At 37.5% G+C, this 11884-nt stretch overlaps 1 protein-coding gene across 1 annotated transcript; it reads right to left on the reverse strand.

Moving 5' to 3' along the window:
• Positions 1-7960: 7960 nt before the first annotated feature.
• Positions 7961-11545, reverse strand: LOC149380666 (pseudouridine synthase and archaeosine transglycosylase (PUA) domain-containing protein). The gene is made up of 8 exons (XM_089630445.1): positions 11316-11545; positions 10733-10814; positions 10577-10644; positions 10402-10499; positions 9370-9506; positions 9118-9185; positions 8515-8578; positions 7961-8418 (listed from the first exon to the last, which is right to left on the reverse strand). Exons 1-8 carry the CDS (start codon positions 11324-11326, stop codon positions 8401-8403), a joined length of 546 nt encoding a protein of 181 aa, XP_089486571.1. The 5' UTR covers positions 11327-11545; the 3' UTR covers positions 7961-8400.
• Between the last annotated feature and the right edge of the window lie 339 nt (positions 11546-11884).

Here is an 11884-nt window from a genome sequence, read left to right on the forward strand (position 1 = left end):
CAAAGTTACTCATGACATCTTCACAACTTATTACTTCACCAATAGACCCTGTTCAGAATCACATAGTGAGTCCGAACTCTGACTTTCTCAAATGAGAATACGTAAGCTGTGAAATGGCATGTCTCATTTCAGGATTAAGGTAGGCATGATGCAATTCATACGTAGTGACTTCGAGACATAAGAGGTTAAATGGTTTGTTTTTATCTTGTCTCTAGAAGTGCACTGGTCAATTCAGTACCTTCGGAAGATACCTAGAAGAACTATAGAGTATCCAACTCTCAATGCCCTATAACCAGACATCATAGTTTCTCCTAACAATCGTACTGAGGTCAATAGTCCTTTGTCCCTTAGACTGCGAATATATTGTTTTAAGCAAACTACGAAGAGTTTGTTCATGCAAATCTACATTTGTCTCTTCGTATGTTGTTAAGTTTGTTTATGGACTAAAGACTAAAGTTTTATCATAAAGCTTCAAACAGACAAGGAAGAATGAATGTACGTTTCAACTTTTATTAATTAATAAGCAATTACAAGCAAGAGTCTTCGTGAGACTATATTACATCAAATGTACATAAATAGACACTACTACTCTTCTTGTGGGCACCATTGACAACAAACTCCCAATTGACTCAAAGAAGATGTGAGTAGTCTTTCATGCCTAATCTCTCTCGATGTTGGTCGAAGACCTTGTTCGCTAGGGCCTTGGTGAATGGATCTGCTAGGTTGTCCATTGTTGAGATCTTCTTCACTTCCACGTCTCTGCGCTGCACAATCTCTTGAATCAAATGGTATTTCCTCTCAGCATGTTTAGAGCGTTTGTGGCTTCGAGGTTCCTTTGAGTTAGCGACAGCCCACTATTATCACAATAAAGGGTCATGGGCTTGTCGACGTTTGGAACAACTTCCAAGTACTTAAGGAATTTTCTAAGCCATACAGCTTCTTTGGATGCTTCACAAGCAGCCACATATTCTGCTTCCATTGTGGAGTCAGCAATGCAAGATTGCTTAATACTTCTACACACAACAGCTCCACCATTAAGGATGAACACAGATCTCGAAGTGGATTTTCTGGAATCCTTATCCGCTTGAAAATCGGAGTCGGTATATCCCGTCATAGTCAGGTTCGTACCTGAATATGTAAGCATCAAGTTCCTAGATCTTCGAAGATACTTAAGAACATGTTGAACAGTAATCCAGTGCTCGGGTCCAGGGTTGGATTGAAAACTGCCAACTACGCCAACGACGAAACAGATGTCAGGTCTGGTGCAAAGCATAGCATACATGAGGCTTCCTACGGCTGAGGCGTAAGAAATTTTTCTCATATCCTCAATCTCTAGTGCAGTCTTGGGGGACTGGTCCTTAGAGAGTGAGACTCAATGCCTAAAGGGTGTTTGGCTCTTCTTGGAGTCTTGCATCGAGAAGCGATCCATCACCTTATCAATATAAGATGCTTGAGAGAGCGACAGAGTCCGGTTCTTTCTATCTCGAAAGATTTAGATCCCCAGCTTCTCCTAGATCCTTCATATTGAATTGCTTTGCCAGCCAGACCTTAACCTTAGATAACTTACGCACATCATTACCTATGAGTAATATATCATCGACATATAGTACCAGAAACACAACTTTACCTTTGTGCATTAACTTGTAAACACACGGCTCATCTATTGACTGCTCAAAGCAGAAGCTCTTTACAGTTTCATCAAATATGATATTCCATGACCTAGATGCTTGCTTTAATCCATAAGCAACTCACAAACCTTGGTCTCTTGACCTTCTTCCACGAAACCGTCTGGTTGAGCCATGTAAATGCGCTCGTCAAGATTGCCATTCAGGAAGACCGTCTTGACATCCATTTGCCAGATCTCATAGTCGAGCGCTGCAGCTATGGATAAAAGTATGCGGATGGATTTAAGTATTGCGACTGGCGAGAAGGTTTCTTCATAGTCAATCCCTTCTTGTTGGGTATAACCCTTAGCCACAAGTCGTGCTTTGAACGTCTCGACGTTCCCATCCGGACCCCTTTTTTTCTTGTATATCCACTTACACCCTACGGGTTTAATCCCTTCAGGAAGGTCTACAAGTTTCTAGACTTTGTTGACATACATCGAGTGCATTTCAATTTTCATGGCGTCAAGCCAAATGTTTGATTCAGAACAAGCCATTGCTTGGCTATAGGAAACAGGGTCATCCATGTCAGAGACGGCTACGAGAGTGTCTCCATAGGACATGTACATGTCAGGTTTTTGAGTAGCCCTCCCACTACGTCGAAGTACTACTTGACAAGATTCTGAAGAGTTATGTTTTGTTTCAGTTGGGGTAAGAACAGTTCTTACAGATGAGGTAGAAGCTTTTCTCACCCAACTTTTCTTCAAGCACAATTTTGCTTCTAGGTTTTGCATCCTTCATAAAGTCCTCCTCAAGGAAACGAGCATTCGTGCTAACGAAAGTCTTATCATCCTCGGGACTATAGAATGTGAAACCTTTGGTTTCCTTTGGATATCCAACGAACAGACACAATTATGACCTACTAGCCAACTTGCTAGTCTTTTGCCTCAGCACGTGTGCGGGGCAACCCCAAATTTTGATGCGGCCAAGATTTACTTTACGGTCAGTCCATCGTTCATAAGGAGTACTAGGAACCGTTTTGGACGGAACTTGGTTCAGAATGTAAGCGGCTGTTTCGAGGGCATATCCCCAAAAGGAAAAAGGGAGTGATGAGTAACTCATCATTGATCTAACCATCTCCATAAGAGTTCGGTTTCTTCTCTCTGACACTCCGTTTTGTTGAGGTGTGCCAGGTACGGTAAGCTGAGAAGCGATATCTTCTTCTTTAAGAAAGTCATCGAACTCTCCAGACATATACTCACCACCTCGATCGGATCGAAGAGTTTTGATCACTTTGCCAGTTTGCTTTTCCACTAAAGCCCTAAAGACCTTAAATACGTTAAAGGTCTCGAATTTGTGTTTGAGAAAATAGACAAAATGAGTATCTTGAGTAATCTTCAGTGAAGGTAACGAAGTATTCGTATCCACCACGTGCTTGTTGACTGAGCGGACCACATACATCATAATGTACTAGTTCCAGCAACTTAGTAGCTCTTCGACCCTTATCAGAGAAAGGTCGCTTGGTCATTTTTCCTTCTATGCAAGATTCACAAGTAGGTAGTGAACCTATTGCAGAGGCTTGGAGCGGACCGTCCTTCACAAGTCTCTTAATCCTGTCTGGACTAATATGACCAAGTCTTAAGTGCCAGAGATATGTTGAGTTTGTTAGATTGGAAGGATCAGAAAGTTTGATCCTTTTTGGCTCCCTAACTAGATCATTATCTATTTCAGTGTCTAAAAGAGAAGGTTGAGTGGGATAGATGTAGAAAAGAGCATTCTTCATACATGCATCAGTGAGAAAAGAATTATCAGGAAACGAAATACGAATTCCATTCTTAATGAACTTTAAACAATAATCTTGCTCAAGAAGACGAGCAACGGATATTAAGTTCTTCCCAAAGGTAGGAACAAAATGAACATTATTCAAGTTTAAAGTGCGGTCTTCAAAAGACAGCGTCACAGATCCCACAACCTTCGCAGACACCAGGCTCCCATCACCCCATTTGAAACAGAAGTCGCCTTCCTCTAAGCTTTTGGTTTTCTTGAAACCATTCAAGGAACAACAAATATGGTTAGTAGCAGCGGAGTCAAGAATCCACTTTGATACATTATCAGCTACTAAGCATGCTTCGGTAATTAGTACAATACTATGTTCCTTTGCTTTGAGATAGGCAAGACAGTTCTTCTTCTCGGCCTTGTGAGGTCTCTTCTTAGATCCTGAGGCCGAGGCATTATACTCAGTAGCATATGCCTCTCCTTGGTTCCTCTTTCTCTTAATGAGACCTTCAGCAGTGTGAAGCTCTTTCATTAGCTCGGTAACAGTGTACTCTAGCTTGTTATGGAGTAGTTCAGCTTGAAGATATTGAAAGATTCGGGGAGAATCTATTTTGGTCTCCTTGTCAACCTCAGATCCTAGGATTTCCATCTCATTCAGGTAACTAATGATCAGTATCATATGGTCCCTGATAGGAGTCTCAGCCTTCATGCGACAGTTCATAAACTGTCTGACTGCTTGTCGTCTGGCCTGACGCCCTTGCCCTCCAAACATCTCATGGAGATCATAGAGCATGTCAGCGGCTGTCTCAATGTCACGATGTTGCTGTTTCAGCATATTTTTCATAGATGCTAAGATATAGCACCTCACAATCTCATCGGAGCGGAGCCAGGCCGCCAAGGCGTCTTTGTCCTCTTAGGTCGAATCATCATTCGTCAGAGGAGGACACGGGGTGGTGAGTACCCATTTGTGCTTGTTAACGGTAAGTAATATGTCGAGGTTATGTTTCCAATCTATGTAGTTCTCGTTTTTGAGTTTATTCGAGGAAAGGGTGGTTGAGAGAAGGTGGATAGACATATAGCCTAATTAAGTTGAAACAAGTTCATGATTTAGTCTTTGGTTTAGGGTTTAAGTTTTTAACATTTGATAAAATCCAAAGGTGTTATAAACCAAACGATAATTTAGTCCCTCAAGAGAAGGCCGCAAAAAATCTACATTTATAAGTAAATGACACATCATTAATGCTTAGCCGAGATGTCAATACACCAATTTTGACTAGCCACCTTTTAAATTGATTTGATCACTCACATCCTTTCGCAGAGCCTCAAGGGTGGATTACTAGGGATTGAGCCTAAGTGTGAAACCAACCACTTAGTCCAAAAGATCAACTTTGAAAAAACAATCCCCCAAGATGAGGCCTTGTCTTCATCTTCACAACGCTCGGATTTGACCAATCGGTGTTGGGATGGGACACGCTACGCACCAGGGGCAATTTCTCCGGCTAGGGTTTGGGTTTATTGGTCACGGATTTCTTCTTAGGGTTTGGGTTTGGGTATCCGTCATTTTGGGTCTCGTTTTAGGGTTTTGTTCTTCGTCATTTTGGGTTTGGGTGGTCGTCGTTTTTGGCCGATACCGAGAGAGAGGAAGAAGACGAATGAATGGAGAAGAAGACCAAAATAAAGGCGCGGTGGAGAAACCAAGAAAGAGAGAGAGGAAGAAGACGAAGAAATGGAGAAGAAGAGAGAGATGACGAACACGAAGAAATGGAGAAGAAGAGAAAGATGAAGAAGAGAGAGATAGGAACAAGATGACGAAATGGAGAAGACGAGAGAGAGAGAGAGAGAGAGAGAGAGAGAGAGAGAGGGGGGGGGGGAAGAAATGAAGAAACGGTTTTAATTTGGAAACTGACGAGAAACAAAATGTAATAGCTAATAAAAATAAACAAAGGGTTTTAATTTTGCTAATATTTATCTAATAAAAAGAAAAAAAAAATGAAGGATATAAATGTAATAGCTCAATTCATGTAGTCATAGTTTAGGATTAATTTGAACTTATTTGATATGGTGTTTGGAGTCATCCGGGTGACGATGCCGAAGAACGCCGCATACAATGTGGCGAATAAGAAAACCACCGTGGGCATGATGAAGATTATGTCCGACATGTACTAGAAACCTTTGGCGAACAACTAGGTTTTTTTACATGAAGAAATTTTTCCACCTGAAGATGGAGGAAACAGTTCGGGTGGCCACACACATGAAAGAGTTCAACACGATCATCAATCAACTATCATTGGTTGCGATTGAGTTTGAAAACGAGGTGCGAGCTCTAATCCTGCTCGCGTCCTTACTGAACAACTGGGGGCTGATGATGGCAGCTGTTAGCAACTCGATTGGAAGCACGGAATTGAAGTTCAACAATGTGCGAGATCTCATTCTTGCCGAAGAAGTGCGGAGGAGTGATTATGGCGAGGCCGTGTCAAGCTCGGTCTTGCATGTGGAGAACAGGGGGGGAAACCACGACATAAATCAGAATAGAGAAAAGGACAGATCGAAGTCACGTAATTATAGAAGTCAGTCCAAGCTCAGACGACCCTTCGAGTGCTAGAATTGTGGCCAAGCGGGCCACATCAGGAAGTATTGCAAGGCACACCTAATGATAATAAGGCTGGTGTCAACGCCACCACAGAATACTTGGCCGATGTGTTGTTGTTATTGGTCGGTAGGTCGATTGACTCATGGGTGCCCGATTCAGGAGAATATTTCAACACCATGGCATATCGCGAGCTTCTAGACATTGTTGGCATTGGAGATGTCAGGTTGAAGATGTTAAACATGCGAGTCTAGAAGATCACATAGTGTACATCAAAGTATCTTAGTTATTTAGTTACACTACCCTATTATTAATTGAAATAAATTATAATTATTATAATTTAAAATATACATTGTCATTTAATTTGTATATCTTATTTTATTATATCATTCAAAAATCACTAAATACATTTTAATAATATTATTTAAACTGTGAAAGTATCGTCAAACGTTGGCTAATATGAAGTTCAGTAATTTGACTTAACTTATTATATGTGATTTAGAAATAAACATTTACAATGTTCTATTCATTTTTTTAAATATACTCAATGATGTTAAATGATATAATATCATATAAAACAAATAATTATTATTTTATATTATTGATTATTTATTTCTTAATATTATGACAATTTATAATATTTGGTTCAATAAAAAAATAATTAATTATACGTTAAAATTATAACAATATAATTTGATTTGAAGTTCGCGTAATTTGAGTAAATTTATTTTTTATTAATATTATTACATACATAATCAAATAATATATTTGAAAAAAAATTAATATATGATGATTAATATATTTTAAATGATGGACATTCTTAATGAGTTTAATTCACCTAAATAGTAGAATTAAAAGAATCTAAATAGTAGAATGAAAAGAATGGACAAATTATCATTTAAACACAATTTAAGTGAGTTGCATTTTTTTTTCTCAAAAAACACACAAAATCATTTAATTAATTAATTTAAATGATAATGGTCTATTAATGATGGTGTGCTAAACAAGCTGAAAACTAATCCATTTCTTAAGTTTTCATTTTCAAACGTAAATTAGACTACCAAGAGCTAGATTGACTGCTTTGGACTTGGTGGAAATGATCTATTTTGTCTTATTTTTCAAACTTAATTCCTCAAGTACTTTATTAATTTTTAATTATACTTTATAATATTTTCTTTTTTAGTTACATAGTTTTAGTTTTATTATTTATCGTTTCAATGAATTTTTTGCGCTTTACAGTTTCATTCAGAATAAAAGCAACATCGCCTAGAAAATTAAAAAAAAAAAAAAAAGAAGAGATACTTGTAAAATGTTCGAAAATATGCGTTATTATAATTACCATCTTCAAACGAAAATATAATCTGTATTATAAATGATAAGGTGTCTTAAAATATTTACTAATATGGTGTAAAGTCCACCAAATAAATGAGTTAACCGTCCATGAGTAAAACATATCAACAATTACGTGCTATTCAAATTGGCAAATTACACTACTAGAAAATTGGGTGTAAAGTGTAAAGTGCGTTTTAATTACAGCGTTCACAAACAAAAACACTGTTATTTATAAAAATCAAATAATCAAACGAAATTGACGAAGCAAGTAAAACGCCGTGGTTTATTAATTTGCGGCACTTAAAATAAGCGATAATAAACTTACACGACGAACAAATTTAAACGCCAAAATTCCTGCATGTTCTTTTCCATTCATCTTCTTCACTCTGTCTTCTTCACTATTATCTCAAAATAGCGACTTCTCTCCACATATGTACCCATCGATGCCGCACCTTTCCACCATGCCCCCGTGCAAAATGATGGCTACGCACGTCTCTCCATGGACGCCTTCAAAGACGCCCTTGCCATGTCTTCTTCCATTCAACAAGTTATTATGTATAAATTGTTGTGCAAAAATACACTCGCTTTCTATTCTTTTTCGATTGTTCGTTTACAATTCATAGGTTTTTTATTTATTATTATCGCAATAAAGTTACCAAAATTCATACAAAATGACGACGAATGCTCATACGCCATCACTCCCGACTTTTTCCAAGTTTTTCTTCCATAACTATAGTGATTTCACTAAACCCGTACTCCAAATTAGACGACACATAGAAGTAGAAGCCATGATATACATAAGCTCATAAAAGTTCCCAAGTAACTCCATTTTGGTTACTCTACATGCACACTCGTAAACCCCCACGAGGAATAAAGAAAACTTAGGTCAGCTAAGGTTTCAATGCACGCGATTAAAAACCTCAATTTTTTTTCCCAATACTAAATATGAAAAAGGAAGACAAAACCCAGAGTCATCATGTGGTTGATGTGTTTTTAAAAGAAAGAACGGTAAGAGAGCTCTGCCACCAAAAATATAGCTTTGGCTTTATCACGCTTCCCTCTGATCTTGTATACCATCCCATGATTGCCATTTTCAAGATCTTAATCCAAGTGCTGCATCTGCTCGGTGAACAGAAGAAATTAAAGAGTGATATTGCAATGCAAACACAGGCTTAGAACCACCACAAACGTTTCTAGCAATTTTGAAGTGCGTACCTTCCATAGGCCATCATTAAGATAGTGCATGTTGTCTACTCCGATACCCTTATTGATTGCCTTTCTGTAAACGGAACAAGCAACTCTAGATATTAGCACATTTAAGCGAATTGGGATATAGGAAAACCAGGTTCCTTGCAAGTAAGCAAAATCATTATTGATGGATTTTCTGTTTACACAAAACAAATATTTTTTATTTTTTTTATCACTGTGGTGTCTGGTTTAGGCCCTGGCATTATCGACCGGGAGACACAAAAGGACATATTTGTTAAAGAAAAGAAAAGAGAGAACTGACTACTAAGTACCTAGTTAAAAAAAAAAATATTTGTTTCGATCTTTAACGATCGAACAGTTGTTATTCCAAAAATAATTTTGCGCAACTGACATACTAATCATAATTTTAATCATACAAAGAATAGAGAGGAGCTTGCATGTATTCCAAATAGCTTGCTAGAGCTCACACTGTTGATTTTTCAAATTTCGGAGATCAGTATAACTTGCATATAAAAACTTTAAAGGTCGAAAGTGTATGTTAACAGCAGTGAGAGACCAACTATATTTCTTTCGCACGACGATGAACACAATTGACAATGAAAATCTTACATGTCTTTTGCAGACATTTTTGTGAAGCCGATCGCAAGAGCGTGTTGCTTCCCTTCAGCCATTATGGCCTGACAGTTATTCAGATCTAAAAATTAGAATAATCGAAACCATCTCAAATTCAAGGTTTTCATATTGCATGGAAATTCACAAGATCATCAATTAATACCAAAACATATGTTCAAACTACAAAGCCACTGTGAATCCGTGTCCTCGAATTACAAATAAAAAAGATTAAAAATGTGAAAATCATACCACAGGAGTATCTGGACCAACTTCTTCATCCAAAACACCTCCCGGTGATGTGAGGCCAGGGCACATAATGTTTGCACCGGCAAGCACAAATTTTATGGCACCCCTATCCACTTGCAGCTTCTTCATTATATTTGGATCTGTAAAAAAAATGAAGAAGATGAAAAACCCTCCATTTTCTTGGTTCATAAGGAAACAAGGGAGATATACGATTAACAAAACATAGCAAAAAAGGGGGGGGGTGGGGGGAGTGGTTACAGATTAAACTAAAATTAAAGATTTGCGCGCAGTCAGTTCTTTTCTCTACGGCCCGGTGTCATGTTTTTCACTAGGAATGTAAAAAGCATTTATAACACGGCATATGCCTTTTTTATATTATACATAAAGATTCTTTAAAAAAAAAAACAGATAAATTGACAAGATAATTAATTCTGCCCCAGGGAGAAACTTTTCAGTCTGGTTAATATATATATATATAACCTCCAAATCAGTTAGAATTAACCTCGAAAGTTGTGAAGAAACCATTACATTTTCAAGAAAATCGGCCTCTTACTCAGATAGTCTGAAAGACCAGAGATTCAATTGATCACACTTTTAAGATCTCAGTAATTTAGAGTAATTTTCGCTCTATGAGAAACTGAGGCAATTTCCTTGATTTCACAAACCAGCTTGAAACACAAATGAAATACCCCAAAGTATTGACTCTTTTCCAGCTTAGCACTACATAAAATTGACCTTGCTTTTGGTGCCAATGTCCTTGAGTCGTTAAATCTATCCTTAACTTTTCACATAGTAAACCAGAAATTTCAGTAGGTGCCGAATTCGACAAAGCGGTTCTTTAGAGTGTCGTTCCTAGGCTACGCTGCATATTCATTTTATTCCATTGAATGATTCATATAACCATTCAACTCTTCAGAGTACACGAACAAATATTTTGGGTCAAATTCGTAATAAAAATATTCATCATATTTACAGTCGACACTTTTAGAATAAGCCATAACGTAAAATCAATGATGATAAAATCAGTATATTTACATTGATGAAGAAGTCTCAGGGTAGGCATGTAAGGCCCGTCGCGAATGTTGAAAAACAGAGGCACGTTGTTCACCACAACCAAATTCAGATGGTTTTGACTGCAATCACAATTAACATATAATACACATTATGATGATAAAAATCTTGGATTATTTGTACAAGCAGGTTGACAAACCATTTAGTGACAATCAGAGGAGACTTTTTCGGAAGCAAATCATCCAACACAGGCTCAAGTCCTGGGTACTGAAATTACAGAAGAAAAAAAAAATTAAACTAATATTGAAAAAATAGTTTAGCAACTTCGAGCAAAGCAAAATACGGTCACCATTACCTCTTCAGCAATACTTTGCCGGATTCTGCGTTGTACAGAAGCCTTGACCTGGTTATGTGCAGAGACATCTTCAGACGTAAATCTACGCATTGAAGGAGATAAGATACTCTTAGGAGTTTGTTATCGGGAAGAAGATCTAATGCGTCACAATCGCAGAATCCAAATTCAGTCCATGAAAGCTAGAGCTAGGCATTTCAATAACCAGAAAAATATATACATTATGCCAAGATTCTGGCAGCGAAATGAAAAGAAAATTACGCTCCTTCCCTAAGCCATTGAGACTAAACCTGTTGAAAATAGCGATAGAATCTTCTGAAACTTTTTAGTAACTAGACATGAAAATCGACATGTTGAATTCCAAACACTCAAAGGTGGTGAATTCCAAGACGAAAAATAATCATGGTTCGAATCTGACGAAAACACAGCACAGAACTGGGAGAATAAATAAAATTAATGTTGAGCACAGAACCGAATGAAATAAAAACATCGGAACTCTTCTCATTCTATATACGAAAATGAAAAGTCTGAAAATTTGTAATCATAGGCATACTTGAAGGGGTAAATAGAAATAAAAGAACCTTACTTTTTAAACATTGTGGGCGACGAACGAGAATGAGAATCAGAGCGTAAAGAATTGGGGTTTGAGGATTGAAATTGGATCGATCTTAAAACCCGTAAGACCAAAAACCCACTCGCTGCATAGTGAGACCTGAGGAGCCAGTTTGGAAATGTTGATTTAGGAGGCGCGTCTTACAAACGCACCATTGCCGCGTGGGCTTCAAGCCGAACTTGGGACGAGTTTGGGTATTGGGTTCAATTTCAAACCACGGGCCTCTACCAAGACGACCCGGGCCGTTACTCGCACTAATATGTGGAAGGGATTATTAATTCTCAATATTTATTAAACCAAAATCTATTAAGTCTAAGTTAATCTAAAATTATGACTACACGTATGTTTGTGCAATTTTTTTTGTAACTTTATCATTGTATTTACTTTAAATAAATTGTGTAATAAAAAAAAAATAAAAAAGCATACTTTTCTTCTTCTCCCTATCTCCTTTCTCTTCTCGATTCTCTTCTTCTAAAAAAAATTTATTTTTTTTTATTTTTTTTGTTAGAATCTCAACTCTTTTTCTTCTTCACGCCTATTCC

Source organism: Urtica dioica, chromosome 11, assembly GCF_054948205.1.
Source record: "Urtica dioica subsp. dioica isolate 48M chromosome 11, U.dioica_male_clone48M_v1_H2, whole genome shotgun sequence".
Lineage (NCBI taxonomy): Eukaryota > Viridiplantae > Streptophyta > Magnoliopsida > Rosales > Urticaceae > Urtica > Urtica dioica.

Excerpts from the sequence above, each read along its gene's own strand:
- LOC149380666 (XM_089630445.1), bottom strand. Across the intron at positions 9,507-10,401 it reads CCTGAGACTTCTTCATCAAT|ATCCAAATATAATGAAGAAG; the intron begins GTAAATATACTG and ends TTTTTTTTACAG. Across the intron at positions 9,186-9,369 it reads TTGGTCCAGATACTCCTGTG|GCCATAATGGCTGAAGGGAA; the intron begins GTATGATTTTCA and ends AATAACTGTCAG.